The 25,317-nt window shown below is 50.4% G+C and overlaps 1 protein-coding gene across 1 annotated transcript; it reads right to left on the bottom strand.

Annotated features, from left to right (window-relative positions):
* NYX (nyctalopin) lies at positions 1 to 25,317 on the bottom strand. The gene is given in 5 exon segments (XM_003360273.4): positions 1 to 1,675; positions 1,678 to 2,184; positions 18,748 to 18,825; positions 19,426 to 19,632; positions 25,183 to 25,317. Coding segments are annotated over 3 exon segments (1,446 nt in total). The 5' UTR covers positions 18,785 to 18,825; positions 19,426 to 19,632; positions 25,183 to 25,317; the 3' UTR covers positions 1 to 773.

Raw genomic sequence — 25,317 nt, 5'->3', positions numbered from 1 at the left:
TTCCTGAAGAAGAGAAACCTGTTTAATCTTTTTTTTTTTTTTCAGCCTTAGGATCTTACAAATTTATTTGTCCAAAGACACTGCCCCCTCCTCTTTTTTCCCCTACCCTGCCCTAAAGTTACTTTGCCACTAAGGCCACCTCTGGGAATAACTGTGAAGTAAATGACATGAATCGTTGTTTTAAATGCTTCCAAACACATCTCAGACAGCAACAACCGCGGCCATTGCCTCGGGTCTTAAGTCCCTCTCCCACAGCCCTTCTCTCCTGTCTATCCATCTTCCCGGACCCTCGTGTGCCCAGGCCCCTGGGGGAGGGGGAGGAGGGCTGTAGTAGAAAACAAAGGGATTGGGCTTACTGGTTGTCCCACCGAAGAACTGGCACAGTTTTTAGTACTTGGCCAACGAATTAGCTCTGATTCAGGCGTGCAGCCCCAGTTTCCTGGAAGACGGCGGCGGGGAGGCGGGGAGGAGGTGGAGCCCCGCAGCCCTAGAAACTTCCAATTTCCAGTCTTCTCACCAGAGGGGGCACGTTCATTCTTGCTTCTCTTCCAGGTGTTGCCCGTGTGACAGGAGCAGAAATCCTTAACCTCCTCCATTCCCCATATGGCACTTCCCAGGGTCCTCCTCTCCCCTTCAGCCCTCCGCTGGAATTTTCACCCCCTACCCTCATCCTGTTCCCCCCTGCCCCCCTCCACCAAACACCCAGTTAACTAAACTAGGCCCCCAACCCACCCGAGCCGGCCAAGGCAGTCTGAGCCACCTCAGGCGGCAGGTCAGTCCATCCCGAGGACAAACACCACGTGCTGGGCCACGCTGAGCAGGAGACCAGAGCCCAAGAGAAACGGGGTCCTGTGGCCGGAGCCTCCCACCCCCCGGGAGGGAAGGCCGTCGGAGAGCGAGGCATTGACCGGCCCCTCGGTGGTGTTGGCCGCCTCCCCCACCGGAGCCCTCGGGGCCAGCAGCTTGGAGAGGAGGCTGCTGAACCTGCTCACAGTGGTGGCCGCTGGCTCTGGCGACGGGCCCGGAATGGGCGCCGTGAGGTTCAGCTCCTCGGGGTCCACGCAGAGGCCGTCGGAGGAGTGCCCGAAGGCCACCTGGCGGAGGTCCAGGCCAGCCACGGAGCCCGGGGAGGCGCAGGGCACGTCAGCTGCGCGCCCGAAGCTCTCCATCCAGTCCCGCAGCCACTCCAGGCGGCAGTCGCAGCGCCAAGGGTTGCGGAAGAGAAAGAGGTGGCCCAGGAAGAAGCCGGGCTGGAAGGCGGCCCAGGCGAGCATGGTGAGGTGGTTGCCGTTGAGATGCAGGGCCAGGAGGCCGGAGAGGTTCTGGAAGGCGCCCTCCTCCACGAAGGCGATGCTGTTGCGGTCCAGATAGAGCAGCTCGAGCTCGGCCAGCTCGGCGAACCAGGCGCGCGCCACGCGGCCCAGCGCGTTGCCGCCCAGGTTGAGCGTGCGCAGGTGGCGCAGGCCGTGGAAGGCGTCGGCCGGCAGCGCGGCCAGCAGGTTGTCGTTGAGCAGCAGGTGCTCCAGGGAACCGCAGTCGCGGAAGGCGCCGCCGTGCACAGTGCGGACGCGGTTGGCCTGCAGGCTGAGCGAGCGCAGGCGGCGCAGGCCTAGCAGCGAGCTGGAGGCCACGGCCTCGATGCGGCTGCGCTCCAGGTGCGCGTGCGTCAGGTTGCCAGGCCGCGCAGCGCGCCGGGCACGCGGCGGAACAGGTTGTCGAAGGCGGCGAGCTCGCGCAGGGCGGGCAGCTTGGCCAGGAGGCGCTCGGGCACGCTGAAGAGGCGGCAGGCGGCCAGGTCGAGGCGGCGCAGGCGGCCGAGCGCGGCGAAGGTGCGTGCGTGCAGGTAGCGCAGGTCGCCGTTGTGCGCCAGGCGCAGCTCGGCCAAGCGCGGCAGGCCCTTGAAGGCGCCGGGCGTGATGAAGGACAGATTGTTGTGGCGCAGCGACAGGCGGCGCAGGGACGGCAGCGTGCCGAAGGCCCGCTCGCCCAGGAAGCGCAGGCCGTTGCGGTCCAGGTCGATGGAGGCCGCCTCGCACGGGAACTCTGCCGGCACGCGCAGGAGGCCCGCGCGGTCGCAGCGCACTGAGCAGCCGCGCTCCACGCTGCTGCAGACGCAGGCGGCCGGGCAGGCGCTCGCGCAGGCGTCCTCGGCGGCCTGAGCGCTGCGCAGGCCGAGGATCACTGCTGGTGCGGGCAAAAGGGAGGGGGTGTCGGGGGAGGGAGGAGAAAAGACAAAAAAGGAGCAGCTGTCAGCCAGAGGGTCGCCCTAGGTCCAATCGCACCTGTCCGCGGGGCAAGATGCACTGGCCTCTCAAACATCCCAAGGAGCCGTATCCTCCAAAGGGCCTCTTTCTACCTCGAAGAGGTTACTCGGGTTTCCTCACGGAGAAAGCCCTCCCCTTTGCTTTCCAGTTCTCTTTTGTGTGTGTGTCTTTTGTCTTTTTAGGGCCACACCGGCACCATATGGAGGTTCCCAGACTAGGGGTCAAATCGGAGCTGAAGCCACCGGCGTACACCACAGCCACAGCAACGCGGGATCCAAGCCGCGTCTGCGACCTACACCGAAGCTCAGGGCAACACCGGATCCTTAACCTGCTGAGTGAGGCAAGGATTGAACCCCAGCCTCATGGATGCTAGTCGGCTTCGCTAACTCCTGAGCCACGATGAGAACTCCTCCAGTTCTCTTCTTCATCAGCAAAACTCACCTGGAATCCTGGCACCTGACCTCCATCCTAACCCTCCTCCTGCCTGCATCATGGCTTGTGCTCTCCTAGAATGCGGCTCAGAGGATTGTTGTCTGCATGCCTAGGGGGACCTAGAGGGCAGCACTGTGGCCTATGCTCTAGTCCTGCGCTGCCCAGTACCTTAGCCTCTCGCTGCATGTGGCTGTTGAGCATTTGAAATGTGGCTAGCCTGAATTGAGATGTGTCTAAGTGTAAAATACACACCAGATCCCAAAGACTTAGTACCCCCAAGGTAAAATATCTAATCAATAATTTGTTTTTTGACCATACCTACCCCATGCAGAAGTTCTGGGGCCAGATATCCAACCTGAGCCACAGCAGTAACCTGAGCCACAGCCATGGCAATACTGAGTTTTTAACCACTAGGCCACCAGGAACTCCACATCAATAATTTTTATATTGATTACATATTGAAATGATATTTTAGGAGTTCCCATCGTGGCTCAGTGGAAACGACTTCGACTAGGAACCACGAGGTTTCAGGTTCCATCCCTGGCCTCACTCTGTGGGTTAAGGATCCATCCAGCATTGCTGTGAGCTGTGGTGTAGGTCACAGACACAGCTCAGATCTAATGTTGCTGTGGCTGTGGTGTAGGCCGGCAGCTGTAGCTCTGGTTCAACCCCTAGCCTGGGAACCTCCATATGCTGCAAGTGCAGCCCTAAAAAAAGCAAAAAAAAAAAGAAAAGAAATGATATTTTAGATATATTGGGTTAGCTAAAATATTAAAGTCAGAGTTCCCATCGTGGCTCAGTGGAAACAAATCTGACTAGCATCCATGGGATGCAGGTTCAATCCCTGGCCTCGCTCAGTGGGTGAAGGATCTGGCATTGCCACGAGCTGTGGTGTAGGTTGCAGATGCGGCTCGGATCCCATGTTGCTGTGGCTCTGGTGTAGCCCAGCAGCTACAGCTCCAATTTGACCCCTAGCGTGGGAACCTCCACATGCCGTGGATGCGGCCCTAAAAAAGATGAAAAAAAATTTTTAATATTAAAAATATTAAAATCACTGTCAATTGTTTCTTTTTTTTTTGTCTTTTTTTTTTTTCTTTTTGACTTTTCTAGAGCCGCTCCCACGGCATATGGAGGTTCCCAGGCTAGGGGTCGAATCGGAGCTATAGCCGCCGGCCTACACCACAGCCACAGCAACTCGGGATCCAAGCCACGTCTGTGACCTACACCACAGCTCACGGCAACGCCGGTTCCTCAACCCACTGAGCAAGGCCAGGGATCGAACCCGCAACCTCATGGTTCCTAGTCAGATTCGTTAACCACTGTGCCATGATGGGAACTCCTAAATTGTTTCTTTTTAACTTTTTTATTGGGCTGCTTAGAGAATATAAGTATGTGGTTTGCATTATATTTCTCTTGGTGCTACTCTAGTTCCTCGCATCATAAAAATTCAATTCCTAAAAACCCCCACTGGGTAAATTAAGCTTCATGAAGAAAGGAGCATTAGGGAACAGGTTGGGAATGAAAGTAAAGCCAATCTTTTTTTTTCTTTAACAGTCACTATAATTAAGCCATAAGGACAACATACTAAATATCAATGACCTTCTTACGCATCTCAAAAGAATAATTGTGGACACTGTGTAGTTAATTTCCATTCATCAGCTCCTGCTCTCTAGAGACTTTTTTTTTTACATCATCGTAGGAAGGACTGGTGCTTATAAATTAATTTTGTTCTGAGCATTTTTTCTTTTTTTGGCTGCACCTGTGGCATGTGGAAGATCCCAGGCCAGGGATTGAACCCGTGCTACAGCAGTGACCCAGGCCGCTGCAGTGACAATGCTGGATCCTTAATCTGCTGTGCCACAGGAGAACTCCTGTTCTGATCACTTATATGGAAAATCAGATAAAGACCTCCTGAGCCCTCTGGGTGGCTTGCCACCTGCAGGAGAGCAGAATGGCCTGGCCTGCTTTCATGTGATAGAATCCTAAGCCCTATCTTGAGGTCCAGTGGAAAAGGCAGCATGGAAGATACACGAGTTTTAGTTTCTGGCCAGGAGCAGCTGGCAGGTGGAGTGTGCTCCATCTGAAATTCCTGCAGAAGAGCAAAGATACCCAGATGTAAAACCTGACCACTGCTATTCATCATTTGACCTGTCCTCAGCAGCACTCCCAAATTCCTAGCAACCACCCTGGATTACCATGCAGTCAGTCGCTCGCACTGTGTACACACTACCCTGCTTTGCCTAGCCAAGCCCTGGTGAGAACCTGAAGGTGTGGCCACACAAGGAGTATGTAGATATGTTTGCTGCTGATTCTGTAGGTTTGCTTAGCTTCCAGTGTCTTTTCAGTATATCTGTTATGGACACTTGTTGGGGTTTTTTTTAGCTGCTAGGAAGGGGATGCAGCCCTTTCAGCTTCGGCTAGAGAATACTCAGTCTTTTGAGCAACCCTTCAGTTCTAAACTGTAGCTACCGCGACATTCTTGTGCTCCAGAGACTTGGCTTTTCCCTCTCCCCAAGAACTGTGAACTAGACACCAAGCTTCAGTGTCCAGATACTGAGCAAGATTCTTGGGCTCTGGGCTAAGCTTGGCTGTAAAAAGGGCAGCTGCTGGACAGGAGAGACACCCTGCTAGAGAGACGGGGCCAAGAATATAACCCTAACTCCAGTCATTAGCAGGACAGAGGCAGAACCTTTTTCTTTTTTTCTTTTTTTTTTTTTTTTTTTTTTTTTGTCTTTTTGCCTTTTCTAGGGCCACTCCCGAGGCATATGGAGGTTCCCAGGCTAGGGGTCGAATCGGAGCTATAGCCGCCGGCCTATGCCACAGCCACAGCTACAGCTACAGCAACGCCAGATCTGAGCCGTGTCTACGACCTACACCACAGCTCACGGTGACGCCAGATCCTTAACCCACTGAGCGAGGCCAGGGATCGAACCCACAACCTCTTGGTTCCTACTCGGATTTGTTAACCACTGAGCCACGACGGGAACTCCGGCAGAACCTTTTTCTATCAACTCTTCCAACTGGGTCAAGCAGAGGCATCTGATTTCCTTACAGATAGTCCTTCATTCTATTTCTCTTCCTCTTTCTAATTAAGAGAAGTACACCCTCAACCATATGACTTATGTTTCTACTCCACAATAGCTAATATTGTTCCAGGCACACTGGATGGCTCTGTGAATGTTTGCAGAATTAAATGGAATGGATGCCTTCCTCTGTAACAATCCCTTCTGGAGGAATGTCATTTATTTTTAAAACTTTGTCAGGGAATGCATGGAATTATGACAAACAGGATACAAACAATTTGCTTGTAAAATTCAAGATATCAAATTTTTGGCTCTTTGACAGCCAGTTTAAAAAAAAAAAAAAAAAAAAAAAACAAAGACATGCCAGAAAGGTGAGGTTGAAGCTTTTTCTTGTATATCCTTTTTACCTTGTAAATTTTGAGCTATGTGAATGTATTACCTATTTTACAAAATAGATTAAATCATTGGGAGTTCCTGTCATGTCTCAGTGGTTAACAAATCTGACTAGTATCCCTGAGGATGCAGGTTCGATCCCTGGCCTTGATCCGTGGGTTAAGGATCCGGTGTTGCCGTGAGCTGTGGTGTAGGTCACAGACACCGCTCAAATCTGACGTTGCTGTGGCTATGGTGTAGGCCGGCAGCTCCGATTTGACCCCTAGCCTGGGAACCTTCATATGCTGCGAGCGCAGCCCTAAAAAAGAAAAAAAAAATTGTTTCTTAACTCTGTTTTGTGTGGGTTTTTTTTTTTTTTGCTTTGTTTGTTTTGTTTTGTTTTTGCTTTTTAGGGCTGCACTGGCAGCATGTGGAAGTTCCCAGGCTAGGGGTCAAATCGGAGCTGCAGCCGCCAGCCACAGCCACAGGCACGCAAGATCCTTGCCGTGTCTACGACCTACACCACAACTCACGGCAGATCCTTAACTCACTGAGTGAGGCCAGGGATTGAACCTGCATCCTCATAACTACTAGTCGGGCTCATTCCTGCTGAGCCATAATGGGAACTTCCTTTTTTTTAACTTTAAACATTCAATATGTTGTCACTATTAGAGACCTAATTTCAGCCTCTGAAACTTTGATAGCCATTGGGAACAACCAATTTACTGGATTATTTAGTCAAATTTAAGTTAAATCAACAAAATCTCAGAACAGACAACTAAACTCCAGTGTTGGTTTACTCAACATGAAGACTAAGTATATGCCTAGTGATCCAGAAAGACAGGGCACCAAAACAAAATTTCCGAAAATAATAACATATTTAGGTGAGCTCTGTTTGTAATAATGCAGACTAGCTTGTATCAGACTAACATTCCTGCTGATTGCTAGTGTAAACTCTGGAAAAATATTTTTAAAAAATCATTTGAATATGCCATTGTAAATCAATTGTACTTGAATTTTTAAAACAAAATCCTATAAAGGCACTGGAGAGAAACCAAAACAGGCTACCAGAGTAATACAACCCCTTTTTGTTTTGTTTTGTTTTTTGTCTTTTTGCCTTTTCTAGGGCCTCACCTGCGCATATGGAGGTTCCCAGGCTAGGGGTCTCATCGGAGCTGTAGCCACCGGCCTATGCCTGAGACACAGCAACTCGGGATCCAAGCCGAGTCTGTGACCTACACCCCAGCTCTCGGCAACACCAGATCCTTAATCCACTGAGCGAGGACAGGGATTGAACCTGCATCCTCATGGATGCTAGTCAGTTTCGTTTCCACTGAGCCATGATGGCAACTCCTAACCCTTAAATGAAAAGATGTAAACAAGGTGGGAGGCATATTTTGTTTATTTGGTTTTTTGCCCATGCCCACAGCATATGGAAGTTCCAAGGCCAGGGATCAAACCTGTGCCAGAGCAGCAACCTGAGCCACAGCAGTGACAACGCAGAATCTGAAACTGCTGAGCCACCAGGGACCTCTGAGAGCCACATTTAATTGGCTTTTCCCCTTGGCATTTTTTTGGGGGGGCTGTACCCATGGCATATGGAAGTTTCCAGGCTAGGGGTCGAATCAGAGCTGTAGCTGCCAGCCTACACCACAGCCACAGCAACACAGGATCCAAGCCATATCTGCGACCCACGCCACAGCTCACGGCAATGTCAGATCCCCGACCCACGGAGCAAGGCCAGGGATCCAACCTGTGTCCTCACGGATACTAGTTGGGTTCGTTAACCACTGAGCCACGATGGGAACTCCTCTCTCAGGGCATTTTCAAGTCTACACTGCACTCTGGGAGTAGAGCCTCAAGCAGAAAGCAAGACTGTTACTGGGCTGAGAAGTGAGAGGTCAGAGTATACGGTGGCTGGAAGTTGAGAAGGGAAACCATGAGAAAGAAGGAGCCACAAAAGAGGAGCCACAAAATTGGCACATAGGCTCGCCTTAGATCTTTGTTTAGTCCTAAAGTGCATGTGTGGGGGGTGACTCCAAGGAGCCGAGAATGGAAGGCCAAGAACTAAACAGAGATTTCGGCAATTTCCCACTAATGGGAAACAGATTAGGAGTCTAGGGTCCACCAAGTTAGAAGGGCTTATAAAATACCTAGCGCTTTCCATTGAAAGACCAGAGGGCCACACCTTAGGAGTAAAGACCATTTCCCAGAGCCAAGGGCAAAACCGAATTAGGCCTTCCCAAAGGAAGGCTGAAATCAAGCCTCCCATATGTCAAGGTGATCTGCCAGTAGTTTAACCGAATGCCAGAAGGAAATTCAACACTCTTCAAAGGGAGATAAGAGAATCTGGAGTTTCTACAACTATTATCTACAATATCTACTCTAAATCAAATAATACTAGATATGTGGAGTTCCCTTCGTGGCTCATTGATTAGTGAATCTGACTATGAACCATGAGGTTGCAGGTTCCACCCCTGGCCTCGCTTAGTGGGTTGAGGATCCAGCGTTGCCGTGAGCTGTGGTGTAGGTCACAGACGCAGCACAGATCTGGCATTGCTGTGGCTGTGGTGTAGACCAGCAGCTGTAGCTCCATTTAGCCCCCTAGCCTGGGAACCTCCATATGCTGTGGGTGCGGCCCTAAAAAGCAAAAAAACAAAAATAAATAAAAGAAAAAATCCAGACCAAAAAAAAAGAAAAGAGTACATGCTATATGATTCCATTCACAAAAAAATTCTAGAAACTACGGATTGGTCTTCAGTAACAGATCTGTGGTTAGCTGGGGATGCGTAGGAAGGCAAAGAGGAGCAGAAGGGAAGAGTTATAAAGGGGCATGAGTTTTGGGGGTGATGGACATGGAATATGTTCATTAGCTCAGCTGTGCTGATGGTTTCACAAGGGTACACTTTAAATGTTTAATTTGTTATATGTCAATATGTCAATTACACCTCAATAAAGGTGGTTTTTTTGCTTTTTTTTCTTTCTAGGGCTGCACCTGTGGTATGTGGAAATTCCCAGGTTCAGGGTCAAATTGCAGCTGCAGCTGCCGCCTACACCACAGCCATAGCAATATGGGATTCGAGCCGCATCTGTGACCTACTCTGCAGCTGATGGCAATGCTGGACGCTTTAACCCACTGAGTGAGGCCAGGGATCGAACCTGCACCCTCAGGGACATTAGTCAGGTTCTTAACCCACTGAGCCACAATAGGAACTCCAATAAAGCTGTTTTTGTTTTTTGGGTGTTTTTTTTTGTTGTTTGTTTGTTTTTATTTTTTTGTTTTTTGCTTTTTGCTTTTTTTAGGGCCATACTCATGGCATATGGAGGTTCCCAGGCTAGGGGTCGAATCAGAGCTACAGCTGCCAGCCTACACCACAGCCAAAGCAACACCAGATCCAAGCCACATCTGTGACTTACACCACAGTTCATGGTAACGCCAGATCCTTAACCCACTGAGCGAGGCCAGGGATCAAACCCAAAACCTCATGGTTGCTAGTCGGATTCGTTTCTACTGCACCACAATGGGAACTCCTAAAGCTGTTTTTTTAAAAGATTACCGTGTGTGTGTGTGTGTGTGTGTGTGTGTGTGTGTTAGAGAGAGAGAAAGACTTGGATATAGAATATTTTGAAGACTACTTCTATGAGTGAAGAATAATGAAAAGACAAATGATTTGAACACTTCACAAAAGAATGTATTAAGTAGATTTTAAGCATAGGAGAAGAACCTCTACATCATTAACTATTAGGGAAGTGCAAATTAAAACTACAATGAGGGAGTTCCCTAGTGTCTCAGTAGGTTAAGGATTCAGTGTTGTCACTGCTGTGGCATGCGTTCAGTCCCTGGCCTGGGAACTTCCACATGCCGCAGGCACAGCCAAAAAAATAAAACAAAACTACAAAGTTCCCACTGTGGCACAGTGAAAACGAATCAAACTAGTATCCATGAGAATGCAGGTTCAATCCCTGGCCTCAATCAGTGGGCCGGGGATCCAGCATTGCCATGAGCTGTGTGTAGGTTACAGGTGTGGCTCAGATCCCGTGTGCCTATGGTATAGACCGGCAGCTATAGCTCCGATTCAACCCCTAGCCTGGGAACTTCCATGTGCTGCAGGTGCTGCCCTAAAAAGCAGGCAAAAAAAAAAAAAAAACTACAGTGAGGTTTCCCTACACACGCACACATCAGAATGGCTGGCCCCAAAATGTTGGTGAGGATGTAGAACCGCTGGATTCTCATCATCGTCGATGATAATAGAAAATAGTTGAATAACTTTGGAAAACTTTGGCAGCAAGTATTAAAACTAAACATAGGACTATGACTCAGCAATTCCTAGGTATTTACCCAAGAGAAATGAAAAAAAAAAATGTCCACATAAAGACTGTAGAAGAATGTTCATAGTGACATTCATAATAGATCCAAACAGGAAATTACCCAACAGGAGAGCAATAAATTACAACCTATCACACAGTGGAATACCGCTCAGCAATAAAAAGGAAGAAACTACTGACACAACAAAAACATTATGTTGCGCAAAAGAGACTTGACACAAGACTACATACTATACAATTACATGTATATGCAGTTCTAGGACAGAGCTGCTGGAAGTGGCTCTGGGAGCTCAACAGAGCAAGGCCTGCAGATGTATTCAACCCCCAAAGCCAATGACAAAAGAAACTTCCACATAGGGAGATATAGGTAAGTCATTCTGGCTTATACATGAGTTAACCTGAATATGATGCTAACTAAAATAGCCTCTTTGTGGCCTATGAAATATAGATTATTTATCTGCTTTAGCTATTTAAGAAAAGGGCACACTTACTGAGAAGTAAAGAATGTCTATGTTAAAAATAAAGATTAGGAGTTCCCTTCATGGCTCAGCAGTTAACGAGCCCAACTAGAATCCATGAGGATGCGGGTTTGATCCCTGGCCTCGCTCAGTGGGTTAAGGATCTGGCGTAGCCATGAGCTGTGGTGTAGGTCGCAGATGAGGCTTGGTTCTGGCGTTGCTGTGGCTGTGGTGTAGGCCAGCTGCTACAGCTCCGATTCAACCCCTAGCCTGGGAACCTCCATATGCCGCGGGTGCAGCCCTAAAGCCGCCCTTCCCAGGAGTTCTGTGTGGCTCAGTGGGTTAAAGATCCGGTGTTGTCAGTCCTGTGGCGCAGGTTCAATCCCCGGCCTGGGAACTTCTGCATGCTGTGGGCTTGGCCAAAAGAAAAAAAGACTCATTCCCAGGCGCTAACGCCATACTGTCTTTCTGTGTACCTGCGGGTCTGTCTGTTTTGTTGTTGTTCTTTTGAGACCTTGAAGAAATGTAACCTTGACTTTAATGTTCTTTGTTCTGACAAGATATAAAACTGTGCTCAAAACCCTGCTTCTCTGAAGTAGTTTCTCAGAATAACCTGGGAAATAGGCTTCTGGGCTACTCCTCTGTTTGGCTCAAATAAAACTCTTTTTTCTATTCTTATTATTGATTTTTTTTCTTTTTACGGCTGCACCTATGACATATGGAAGTTCCCGGGCCAGGGGTCAAATCAGAGCTGCAGCTGCAGGCCTACACCACAGCCACAGCAACACTGGATCCTTAACCCACTGATTGAGGCCAGGGCTCAAACCTGCGTCCTCAGAGAGACAATGTCAGGTCCTTAACATGCTGAGTCACAATGGGAGCTCCTTGACTGTTTGATCAACGACAGCAAATATGCACAGGACAAGAGATTGGAAAGTGTGGTACTGCACGTTGTCAAGGTGATACAAACATGTCTAATGTTATTCAAATTAATCATAGTTTATGGGTTTCTTTTTTTTTTTTTTTTTTTTTGCTTTTTTAGGGACACACTCATGGCATATAGAGGTTCCCCAGGCTAGGGGTTGAATCCGAGCTGCAGCTGCTGGCCTACACCACAACCACAGCAGGGAAGGATCCAAGCCGCATCTGTGACCTACACCACAGCTCATAGCAACGCTGGATCCTTAATCCACTGAGCAAAGCCAGGGATTGAACCCACAACCTTATGGTTCCTAATCGAATTCGTTTCCGCTGCACCATGACAGGAACTCCGGTTTCTTTTCTTCTTAGAACAACCAACTTTTAATAAGTATTTGCTCAGGGTAAATCTTGCTACATATATTATTTTTCTTTGTTTTTTTTTTTTTTTTGTCTTTCTAGGGCCACACCTGCGGTATATGGAGGTTCCCAGGCTAGGGGTCAAATAGGAGCTGCAGCTGCCAGCCTACGCCACAGCTACAGCAACACAGGATCCGAGCCACGTCTGCAACCTACACCACAGCTCTCAGCAAGGCCGGATCATTAACCCACTGAACAAGGGCAGGGATCGAACCCGCAACCTCATGGTTCCTGGTCGGATTCGTTAACCACTGCGCCACGACGGGAACTCCCCCAAGTACCACTTCTAAGAAATAAAATACCCCACTCAGAGCCCCATGTGTCTCTGCAGCCTCCTCCCAGCCACAGTTGTCTGGACCACAGGTGAACATGTGAGCTTAGCAGAGCCTATCAGATTCATTCCTTCCCTGTGAACATGGAATCGGAAGGTGAGATCATGTGACCAACCTGTGTAGCACCGGGACTGGTGTTTGTTCCAAAGCCACGTGCAGGTCAGTCTTGGGCAGCAGGAGCCAAGGGCAAGGTGAGGAAACTGGTGTGCAGAGAGAGGCCTAGATCAGCCATGAGAATCCCAGAAAAGGAGATCAGGGAGAGGGGGAAGCTCCTGGCCAGCCCTTTAGCTCCCATAAAGCCCTGCTAGAGCTATTTCTGTGACATTTCCATGTTTCCATTTCAGAAACCCACTCAAACCATCTGTGTGGACCAGTGGATTTCCGTTACTTGCGAACAAACCATCTCTGATTGTAGTGGGCATTTGATAACCTTTTCTGGCTACCCAGCACCTTTTAAGCACTGTGCATACGTTTAGGGAATCTCCTACATTATAAGTCCCGCATAGAAGCCAAAAACAAGGGAGTTCTCGTTGTGGCTCAGCGGAAACAAATCCGACTAGGAACCATGAGGTTGTGGGTTTGATCCCTGGCCTCGCTCAGTGGGTTGAGGATCCGGCGTTGCCGTGAGCTGTAGTGTAGGTTGCAGACATGGCTCGGATCCCGCGTTGCTGTGGCTCTGGTGTAGGCCAGCGGCTACAGCTCCGATTCAACCCCTAACCTGGGAACCTCCATATGCCGCGGGAGCAGCCCAAGAAATGGCAAAAAGACAAAAAAAAAAAAAAAAGTTACAAGGTGTAGCACAGAGTTACCATATGCCCTAGCAGTCCCATTCCTAGGTGAAAGTAGGTGTTCTAACAAATACTTGTGCATGAATGTCCATATAGCACCTTTCAAAATAACCCAAAAATGGAAGCCACAAGTGTTCATCAACAGACACATGGATAAACAAAATGCCACACGGTGGAATATTAATTTGCCATAAAAAGGAATGAAGTACCTACACATGTTTCAACGTGGCTGAACCTCGAAAATATTGCGCTAGGTGAGGAGTTCCCATCGTGCCTCAGCAGAAATGAATCTGACTAGTATCCATGAAGCCTCACTCAGTGGGTTAAGGATCCGGTGTTGCCATGAGTTGTGTAGGGCACAGAAGTGGCTCCGATCTAGCGTTGCTATGGCTGTGGTCAGTGGCTACAGCTCTAATTCGACCCCTAGCCTGGGAACCTCTATATGCCGCAGGTGTGGCTCTAAAAACGCAAAAAAGGAGTTCCCATCGTGGCTCAGTGGTTAACGTATCCGACTAGGAACCATGAGGACGCAGATTCAATTCCTGGCCTTGCTCAGTGGGTTAAGGATCCAGTGTTGCTGTGGCTGTGGTGTAGGCTAGCAACTACAGCTCCGATTTGACCCCTAGCCTGGGAACCTCCACATGCCACCGGTGTGGCCCTAGAAAAAAGACAGAAAGCCAAAAAATAAATTAATTAATTAATTAAATAAAATAAAAATACAATTAAAAAATAAAAACGCAAAAAAAACATATAAAAAAAAAACCCCACACATTATGCTACGTGAAAGCAGTCACACAAGGCCCCGTGTGCTTCCATTTATATGAAGCACCCAGAAGAGGCAAATCCACAGAGACAGAAAGTGGATTAGGGGTTGCCAGGGGCTGGGGGAAGGAGAGTGGGGAGTGACTGCTTGATGGGCACAGGGTTTCCTTTTAAGGTGACGGAAATGTCTTAAGAACTAGAGGGGATGGTTGCACAACACTGCGAATGGACTAAATGCCATCGAAACGTAGGCTTTAATCTTTTTCTTTTTTGACCACTCCACAGCATATGGAGTTCCCGGGCCAGGGATCAGATCCGAGCCACAGTTGCCACCTGTGCCACAGCTAGGGCAACACCAGATCCTTTAACCCACTGTGGGAGGCCAGGGATGGAACCTGCGTCCTGGCACTGCAGAGACACTGCCAATCCCATTGTGCCACAGCAAGAACTCCCCAAACTGTCCACTTCACGTTGATTAATAGTTAATTTTATGTGAAAAAGGGGGGCAAAAGTTTCAAGATGTCCCTGAATTGGGGGAAATACCAGAAATGGAGCCCTGCCTCTGTGTTCTGACCCAGGGTACCGGGCAACCCCCCAAACTGCAGGGGGGCAGCAATGACCAGGCTCAGATGCCCTCAGAATGATGTCTTAATGCAGACCAGCTCAGGGATTTCTCCTTCATAGGTCCGCAGCTTTCAGAATATGTGATTTTTCGCCCCTGGAGGTTTGCTAGGGCAACAGTTACTCATGGAGTTTCCAACCACAGACGGAGTTTGAAGTATTTCTTCATTCTCATCGTTTGCAAAAGACTTGGGCCTCAGGAAACCAAAATAGCAAGGGAAAATATGGTCCATTTTCTGGATTCAGCAAAATCTCAGCAGCCACCTTGGCCCTAGAAGTCATTCCTTTCCCATTCCTAGTAAATGCGATCGCAATTGCTCCTCAGACCAAGCCCCGGGACTGGATTTGCAGAACCAACTGGGCTGGGGGAGGCAGACATGCCGTGTTGGGGGGCGGGGGGCAGTGGCCTCTGACCACACAGTCACCCTAGAACTTGCTTCTCACATCACGATGGTACCTTCTGCAACAGGAAAGACAGGATCAGGGATTCACACTGCAGCTGTGCTGGCCAGTGTGCGTCGTGCGGGATGGTGGAATCAGTTCATCTTCGGAGGCGGGGTCTGCTGATGGCCTCCCAGGCCTGGTGGAACTCAGGATGGAGAGCTGCCCCAGCCGAGGAGAACACTAGGCCCCACAAAGCCCTAAGTATACTTGCCCTGAACTAGAAACAATTTAAATGCTCAACAATAGGGGAATGGATAAACAGACCAGGACACCCAGACAAGGGAACACTACTTGGCAATCAAAAGGAACGAGCTACCAGAATTCCTGCTGTGGAGCCGTGGTAACAAACCAGACTAGTATCCATGAGGATGCAGGTTCGATCTCTGGGCCTTGCTCAGGGGGTCAGGGATCTGGCATTGCCATGAGCTGTGGTGTAGGTTGAAGATGCGGCTCGGATCTGGTGTTGCTGTGGCTGTGGTGTAGGCTGGCAGCTGCAGCTCCGATTCAACCCCTAGCCTGGGAATCTCCATATGCTGCGGGTGCGCCCCCCCAAAAAAAAAAATGTTTGCCAGTGGAGTTCCCACTGTGGTGCAGTGGGTTAAGAATCCACTTGCAGCAGCTCGGGTTGCTGCAGGGACAAAGGTTCAATCCCCAGCCCAGCACAGTGGGTTAAAGGATCTAGTGTTGCCACAGCCGTGGCACAGGTTGCAGCTGTGGTTTGGATTCAATCCCTGGCCCAGGAATTTCCACATGCTGCGGATGCAGCCATTAAAAAAAAAAAAAAAAAAAAAAAAGAATGCTTGCCAATTTATAAAAATTGGGTTGCTTCTTATTGGATTTGCTGAGTTTAATATATATATATTATGCAAGACCTTTATCAGATATTGTAATGGTTCCAATCTGGGTAGTTTTGCCCATTCAACAAGCCATCCCTTATTAAGCACTTACTGTAAGACCCTAGGAGTTCCAGTCGTGGCTCAGTGGCTAACAAATCCGACTAGGAACCATGAGGTTGTGGGTTTGATCCCTGGCCTTGCTCCGTGGGTTAAGGATCCGGCATTGCCGTGAGCTGTGGCATAGGTCGCAGACGTGGCTTGGATCCTGCGTGGCTATGGCTGTGGTGTAGGCCGGCAGCTGTAGCTCTGATTCGACCCCTAGCCCAGGAACCTCCATATGCCACAGGAGTGGCCCTAGAAAAGACAAAAAGACAAAAAAAAAAAAAAAAAAAGACCCTAGACACAGTGAGGTGAATAAAACACAAACCCAGGCCCTCTTTAAAGACTCCTGGTTTACAGCAAGCTGATCGTGGAGAGCCCTGCAAAGCAAGATAAGGAAGGAGGCTCTCGTGCCATGGGCAGCCGGAGACCCTGAAGGAGTGCCATGAGGGGGAGGCGGGGGAGGCACATCCAGGAGATCCTCCAATTGGGAGAATTTGTTTCAGTTTTGCCCCAGATTTACCCTGCCATGAGCGAGCCACTTCTGATTCCACCAAGACCTTGTTTTGTCCAGCCGATTTGGTCATTTTTCTCCAGCCGGGGAGGTAGAGTCCTACCCCTGCCTGCTTCTCTGGAACATGTCGTCCGTAATCTTTGTGACGTGTCGTCAGAGTAATATGGTCTGTGCTGCCGCGTGCGTTTTAAATGAAAGCACCGGGGATGTGGAGAGGGTCATTAATTTTAAGTGCATCTATTGTTAGCAAATGATGTCACACTGCTCAGCTCTCCAACTTGTCACAAGAAGTCTGCCCGTATTTCGGGTTTTTTGCAGCAGGGACAGTTCCTGTTTGGCAGCACGCGGGCTATGAATACTGTCTGCTTTCCGTGAGGAACGGGAGTGCTCTGGGTACATGTTTAAAATAAAACTGGCTCTCAGGAGCAAACATTCTGTCCCCATGAGTCAATCAAACTTCATATCCTTTCTAGGTAGGAGAAATGGCAAGGAAGTGGTTGTTTGTAATCATATAAATGTCAACCTCTGTCCTTTAGAGGCTCCTCCAGCTAGGAAGTCATGTCCTGTTTATCACACTGTTCCCTGCACCTCGTTCTAATTGTGTGTGTGTGTGTGTGATTTACTTATGGAGTCTGCCATTAAAGAATGTAAGTTTCTCAGGGACAAAGCCTATGCAGTTATAGCTCTCATGATATCCCCTGAATGTACTGAAGATACCGTGTGTACCTGTTAATTCACTGAGCAGAGCAAGTTCTACTTTTTTTTTTTTTTTTTTTTTGTCTTTTTCGGGCCACACCTACGGCATATGGAGGTTCCCAGGCTAGGGGTCGAATTGGAGCTGTAGCTGCCAGCCTACCCCACAGCCACAGCAACACGGGATCCAAGCCGAATCTGCAACTTACATCACAGCCCATGGCAACGCTGGATCCTCAACCCACTGAGCGAGGCCAGGAATCGAACCTGCAACCTCATGGTTCCTAGTCGGATTGTTTCCGCTACGCCCCAACGGAAACTCCAAGTTCTACTTTTGTAAGAAAAGAGTAAGAAAATTCTATTACTGCCATTTTGTAGAACTATCGGGTGACATTTTCTCTGCCAGCACTGCAGAGAGGGGTCTATTACCGGGATAGTTAGAATCTCAAAAATGACATTCACCTGAGGGTCAGAAAACCGGTTCTTTGTGTAAATCACTTACTGCAGAACTTAATGGGGGGGCCTTTTCCATGGGCTGTCTCGGTTAGGTTGGAACAGCTGGAGCTGGAGCAGTGTGGGAAAGAACTTGGGATGGGTCTTCTTGCTACATGAAAACCCATATAGCATTAGGACCAAAAACACTTGGGAAAAATTTCTAAACATCTGTAATCACACAATTCCACCATGATATTTTTCATGTCATCGTCTTCCTTTAACATGATTTCTTTAAGGGATTTTCTTTTATAAATGACCTTAAAATAATGTGATTACAAAACTACTGTAGTTTTTGGTGATTACACCAATGAATTCATATCCAAAATGAGAATAAGAGAAGCACCAAGAGGTTATTTCATATATTTGGCTCAGGAGTTTTTGTTTTTGCTTTTGCTTGTTTACAGCTGCACCTGCGGCATATGTAAGTTCACAGGCCAGGGGGGCGAATCGGAGCTGTAGCTGCCAGCCACAGCCATGACAGAACCGAGCCACATCTGTGACCTACTCCATAACTTGCCACAATGCCAGATCCTTAACCCACTGAGCGTGGTCAAGAATCGAACCCACATCCGCATGGAACTATGTTGGGTTCTTAACCTGCTGAGCCACAAGGGGAACTCCAGGCCTTTTTTGGTTTTGTTTTTTGTTTTTTTGCTTTTTAGAGCTGCATCCGTGGCACATGAAAGTTTCCAGGCTAGGGGTCTTTTAAACAAACAACCCAAAGCAACCCCCACCGCCTGCTGTTTTCTTTCATTCTCTGTCCCCTTCCCATGATCACACCTTAACTGAAACCTAATGAGAAGAATTGTTGTCCAGGTACAGCTTTCATGGAAGCCACCTGAAGCCCATGCTTGTTGGGTAGAAGCCCTGGGGTTTCCACACATCTTCCAACGCCTGCACCCACTGGCAGCTGCCTCCTATGGGACAGAAGGAGGGGCCTCAGAACTCACCATGCAGCAGAAGGACCAGCATCCCGTAGCCTTTCATGCACCTGGTGGCTTAGAACCACCCAGCTGTGGGATCCCTACCTGTGGGGAGAGAGCACAGGTTACCGGGTACCCAGGAGGGATCCCGCGAGAACCAAGTCACTGGGCCCCTTTCTACACCTCTACTTCTTTTTTTTTTTTTTTTTTTTTTTTGCCTTTTTGGCATATGGAGTTTCCCAGGCTAGGGGTCGAATCGGAGCTACAGCTGCCAGCCTACACCACAGCCACAGCAACACAGGATCCGAGCCGCATCTGTGACCTACACCACAGCTCACGGCAACACCAGATCCTTAACCCACTGAGTAAGGCCAGGGATTGAACCTGCGTCCTCATGGATGCTAGTCAGGTTTGTTAACCGCTGAGCTGCTACGGGAGCTCCTCCACTTCTTCTTGAATGCCTTGCCTTTCCCCGCTTCTTCTCCACACACATTTCTCCCCACCATCCTGGTGCTGGTTTAAGAGAAGCCAGGAACAGCAGCCAATCAGATGCTCCCCCACACTGACAGCTTGGATCCGTTTGGAAACCCTTCATCATTCTAAACCAGCAACTCACATGGACTCACTGACAACCCAGCAAGGAAACGGACAAAGAGGAAACCACTGCAGAGAAACATTAGTGAATAGTTTCCAGATGACACTTACCATCCTGGGGGTCTGTCTTATCCCGCTCCTCCTCCTCCGAGGCGCCCTTCAGCTCCCCCAGCCCATCATCCATCTCCCAAGTCAAGCAGCCACAGACGCTAAAAATGGCCTGACCCAGAAGTCAGTGGGGAGGGGCGGGGAGAAATAGTTGCTTGTGCAGGTTTGAGTGCTTATTTTTCTTTCTCCAGATTTAATGGCAGGAAAATCCTGTATCAGAGGAGGATTAACAGAGATGAAAAAATGTGTCTGCCTTTTGAATCACCAAAAGCCAGTGACAGATTTTGCTGACACACCAATCAGCTTTATCCCCAGGCCTTGGCTTCTCCATCTGCCTGGCCCCTTTCTCTCCTTAAACCCTCCACAGACCCCGCCTCCTGCCCTGACCCCAGCCCCAGCCCCAGCCCCAAGTAATTTGCAGCTAGAAATTGGCTTCCCGCCACCCAAAAAGCATTATCAGCATTTTCACTAAGGACACGTCATATAACTAGGAGAGGTGGGGAAGGGACAAAACAGCTTAAAATAACGGTATTTTCCTGAAATGCAGGCTGCTGCTTTTCTTTCTCTGTGGAATGGTTGACGGTAGATGATCCAAAAACAGACTGGGGTTGTTCCCGCTGTGGCTCAGCAGAAACGAATCTGACTAGCATCTATGAGGATTCGGGTTCCATCCCTGGCCTGGCTCAGTGGGTCAAGGATCCGGCATTGCCGTGAGCTGTGGTGTAGGTCGCAGATGTGGCTTGGATCTGGTGTTGCTGTGGCTGTGGCGCAGGCTGGCAGCTGTACCTCTGAGTAGACTCCTAGCCTTGGAACCTCCATATGTCATGGGTGCGGCCCTAAAAAAAAAAAAACAAAAACGGGGAATCTGAGCTCCTATTCAGCGGGTTAAGAACCAAACAAGTATCCTTGAGTATGTGGGTTCGATTCCTGGCCTTGCCCAGTGGGTTAAGGATCCGGCGTTGCTGCAAGCTACAGCATAGGTCTCGGATGCGGCTTGGATCTGGCATTGCTGTGGCTGCGACGTAGGCCGGCAGCTGCAGCTCCGATTTGACCCCTAGCCTGGGAACTTCCATATGCCACGGTGCCGCCCTAAAAAGAAAAAAGAATGAGGACTCTCAGCACCCCATCCCCATCCCAGGCCTCTGGAGTCAGCCCCTGCACTATAACAAGATTCCTATGGTCCCTAAAATAGAAAACCCTGTTTTAGGGGGGTGGTGGAGGGGGTCTGCTCAAGGTGGTGGCAGCAGTGCGGGTGCCCCCACATTCTTCTGCTGCTGGCCCCGCAGATCCACCAGGCCTGGCTGTAGAGTCTGGACCTCAGCTCTGCTTGGAGCACGCTCCCAGGTATCCATGGCAACCTGCCATGCCCTGGCAACCTGCCATGCCCTGGCTGTCCTGGCCTTGGTGTGCTGGTGCTGATGGGCCAGGAGTCCCATCCCACAACCAAGTTGCAGGGTGTGAGGTTAAGCATCTCAGACTGCTGTGCCCTGAGGAATTTTTGCTTTCTTCCATATGGCTGAACTTGTCATAAGCTCCGCTGGGAAGGAAATCATTCTAGGGATGGGGTGGGGAAGTGGGTGGAGTAAGCCCCCCAAATGAAGTCCCTGTTGCCAGGGGTGGGCTCACCCTGCAGAGAGGTGAGTGGTGGGCAGCGCTCCCCTTGTGACCAATTAGTGGGGGGGGGGGCACGCAGAGGGGTGTCCTTGAAGGCTTCCCTCTGAACCTTGGCCCCATGAAGCCTCTGCTCCCCCAGCAGAAGGCCAGAGGCTGAAACGTGTGACCGTGAGGGCAGCCTGTCTGCACCTACAACCCCGGACCACACTGACTGGGTCCACCTTGCTTTCAGACTTCTCCAGGCTGGTGGGCCTGTGGCTCCAGGCCAAGGAGTTCCCTGAAGAAGGCCACCTCTGCCTGTGATATCAGACATTTCTCCAGAGTGGGAAGCAGGGAGCAATCAGAAGCCTCTCAGGGGAGAGAGGGAGGGTCCACCAGGCCAGCTAGTACCACTGACCTCAACGGGGACCAAACAGCTTCGTCTTCACAACTTCGTTCCCAGGAGTTCCCGTTGTGGCTTAGCGGGTTAAGAACCTGACATAGGGAGTTCCCGTTGTGGCTCAGTGCTTAATGAATCCGACTAGGAACCATGAGGTTGTGGGTTCGATCCCTGGCCTTGCTCAGTGGGTTAAGGATCCAGTGTTGCCGTGAGCTGTGGTGTAGGTTGCAGACGCAGCTCGGATCCCGAGTTGCTGTGTCTCTGGCGTAGGCCAGTGGCTGCAGCTCCCATTCAACCCCTAGCCTGGGAACCTCCATATTCCACAGGAGCGGCCCTAGAAAAGGCAAAAAGACAAAACAAAAAAAGAAGAAGAACCTGATATAGTATCCATGAGGATGCAGGTTTGATACCTGGCCTCACTTGATGGGTTAAGGATTCGGTGTGGCTGTGGCTATGGTGTAGGCCAGCAGCTGCAACTCTGATTCGCCCCCTAGCCTGTGAACCTCCATATGCCGCATGTACAGCTATAAAACAAACAACTTCGTTCCCAAGGGGAAAAAAAGCAAAGGGTGAGGGGTCGTCACCGGAAGTGCCATTGACTAGCATACCCCTCAGGGAGAAATTTCAGACCGGATCCTGTTATCCCAGTTAGCTGGCTCTCTGTCATGATGCAGTTGGTGGCTGATCAGAGGGACAGGAAGAGGGAGGAGGGGTATGCTACATGAGAGGTGGCCCAGGATGCAACGCTTTGCCTTTGCAGGTGGCCTTCTAGAAAAGTTTCCAGCAGCAGTGGGGGTGGGGAGAGGGAGTCGGCAAGCCCTAGTGTTTCTTTGTAATTCCTGCTGCATCAGTTTGGAGGCCGCCAGCTGCGACTCAGCAAGGGGCCTCTAATGAAAGGAAAAGACAAAATTCTTCCTCGGGTTCAGGGGTTCAGACTTTAGCGGCCTCCAATAGGCGCCCTCAGAGGGGCTTGAATACGAAACCAGATTTTCTTTCCATTTCTCTGTCCCCAACTCCTACTGGCACACCTGTACACACACACACACACACACACACCACGTGGAGACAAGACCATTCCTCAGGGCCAGCGTGCATGGGTGTGTTCAGCCTGGCCCCGAGTGAAACAAAGCAAGGTGCCTTGTGCTATTAGACAGCAGGCAGGCGGAGCAGACAAACTCCCAGCAGAGCCCGGAAGGAAGTCAGGGGGCACTTCGTTCCATGCTTTTATTTACAGATGAGGCGCCCCAGGCCCAACTGCGACAGGAAATGTCCTTATGCTTAGTGCAGATTTCCCCAGAGGCAGATCCAGGGACAAGGACACACATGGAAGCACTGGCATGTCGAGCAATCATGGGAGCGCCAGCAGGAGAGCCGGGAAGGTAGAAATCAACAGTGTTATCAAACTAGTTGGCGCTGTCGACAGGCAGAGCCCAATCCCCTAATCCCGCGCCAAACTCACTCACTCGCCAGACAGTGTGGAGCGCATCTCTCAGAATTCTCTCTGCTGCAGGGCAGGGAGCTGGGGCATTTATCTACCAACACCCACAGGCTGCTCCCACAGGAGAGGAGGGGCCCATTCCTCCTCCAGCAGTCACTAGCTCGCAGGCAAAATTCCTAAAGAGAGTTTCTTTCCAGGCAGAATGTCTTATGAGAGCTGGGAGTATAGTAGTTCAGCTCCCTCAGCTTGGAATTGGTAAAGAAATGCTAGTTGGAGTTCCTGTCATAACGCAGCAGAAACGAACCTGACTGAGGACGCAGGTTGGATCCCTGGCCTCGCTCAGTGGGTTAAGGATCCAGCGTTGCCATGAGCTGTGGTGTATAGGTCGCAGACATGGCTCGGATGCTGTGGTGTGGGCTGGCAGTGCAGCTCTGATTCGACTCCTAGCCTGGGAACTTCCATATGGTCAGGGTGCAGCCCTAAAAAGACAAAAAAAAAAAAAAATGCCAATTACCAAGGTGGCATGGTGTGGGGAAGGGCATCGGGATATATGCCCGATGCAGAGCTGCCCTGGGATGGACTGTAAGGTCCTCATCCTGCTCTTCAATGGGCGAGGCTGCCTCTCAGGGGCTCCACAGTTGGCAGCCCCACCCGACATGGCTCAACGCTATTGGAGGTGCAGCCTGTTATTCTGGAGGACGAAGATTCACCTCCAGCCTTTTTACAGGGTGGTCACAGTTCACAGACATTCCGACCCTGGATGGATGGTTCTCAGGCCTTCGCTCTTTTCTTTCCCCACTTCTCCACCTGCTGAGACCCCAACCTTCCCAGCAGGCTTGGCACAAGGGCTACCTCCTAGCCCCTGCTTGGCACCCTCCCACCTTGCCTGTAGGCATTGGCCTTGCCCTTCGTAGAGTTCAGATGCTCCAGGGCTGCATCTCCATAACGCCTGGCAGGTACCACCCTCAGACTGGGCAAGATGGACGCTGGGGAATCAAGGTGCCAAGGACATGCCCACCGGGTTTCGGATACCTGGGACCTCAGAACTCCCTGCCCAACAGATTCTGAACCTGCTTTTCTTAGTCTGTCCTCCTGGGGGTGGGGGGGTGGGGAGCAGTAGACTGTGCCACCACTGTCCATAAGTGGCCTCTTAAAGGGCAGTGGGAAAGGGTCCTCCGGGTGTGGGGTGGACACAGGTTAGGAAGAGCAGGAAGCCACACCACAGCCCTTGAGCTGGAGTTACTCTCTGTGCCACCACGTTCTAGCTTAGAATGTGGAGGAATACAAGAATTCCAAACTTGAACCTGATCTTCCAGATTGTTATTTTTATGTAGGTATATCTGTCAAGGTAGGAGGATAGAATGCATTTTATTTAAGAGTTTGTTAGCTTGATTTATAACTTTTAAATATTTAGACACATGGTATGTGGTCCTTCGTGTGTACACTTGCCCCAGGTCTTACAAACATCAGGGGTGAGCCTACGTTTGGCACGCAACAGCGGTGCACAAGTGTTTGCTAACGAAGCCCAAGTGCGAATGGGGAATGGGGAGCTACAGAAAGAGGACTGGGGTGTGATAGCCTTGGCCCCTGGCCCAGCCTTTTTCTCTGACTCCACAGTTTTAGGACAGACACCCTCACTCCCCATGCCTTACAGTACTTGAAACTATTCCAGAATCTAGTCCAGACCAGCATTCTTCAAGTTGGGAAAGTGAGGCCCACAAAGGTTAAGTGACCTGCTCCCCAGGGTGACAGTTAAAAGGAAGTAGAGCTAGGACCCAGTCCTCCAGCATCCCAGTTCCTGGGTTATTCTGGGGCCCTAGTAAGACAGGGACACGATCGATCGATCCCCATCTCCGTGGCCACCCCCACTGGGAGAGAGCCACCCCCATACTGCCAGGCACCCCTAAACTACCTTGGCTGAACCCAGTCTGTGGCTAATGCACCCAACTCCTTTGTTCTCTATGAGAGAACCACCCTGCTTCTCCCATCCTTTCATTTCCACCTTCCAATCGAAACCCAGCTCCATGGGGCCCGGTTCTGGAATTGGGAAGAGGAAAAGGGCGGAAAAACTCTGCCTTCATTCCGCTGACCTCCGGAGGAATAGTGTCGCCCCAACTACAGGCTGGGGCACAGAGGGGGTGCGGGCTCGCGCCCTCTTCTGTTCCCCCCCCGGGGGGGCGGGGAGCAGGGTGTGCCACCGCGCTAATGGAGGGGCAATCTGGATGTTTCGGCCCAGCCCTCCCTGGACCCCTCCCTCCCCAGGCGTCAGAGAACTAGTTCAGCTCGCTAACCCCGGTTAGCAACCACGCGTGACACAATGGTTTTTTACCCTTAGGGTCACGTCCTTGCGAAACCTCTGCAGCTCCTGCAGACATCCGCCGTTCCCGGCCCCACCCTTTGGGGGCGAAGAGGCGGAGCCGCCGGGCGCTGAGCCCCGCCCCCGAGCAGCCCCGCCCTGCCCAGC

This window comes from Sus scrofa, chromosome X, assembly GCF_000003025.6.
Source record: "Sus scrofa isolate TJ Tabasco breed Duroc chromosome X, Sscrofa11.1, whole genome shotgun sequence".
NCBI classification, from domain to species: domain Eukaryota; kingdom Metazoa; phylum Chordata; class Mammalia; order Artiodactyla; family Suidae; genus Sus; species Sus scrofa.
This window is presented reverse-complemented; position numbering and strand designations above follow the sequence as displayed.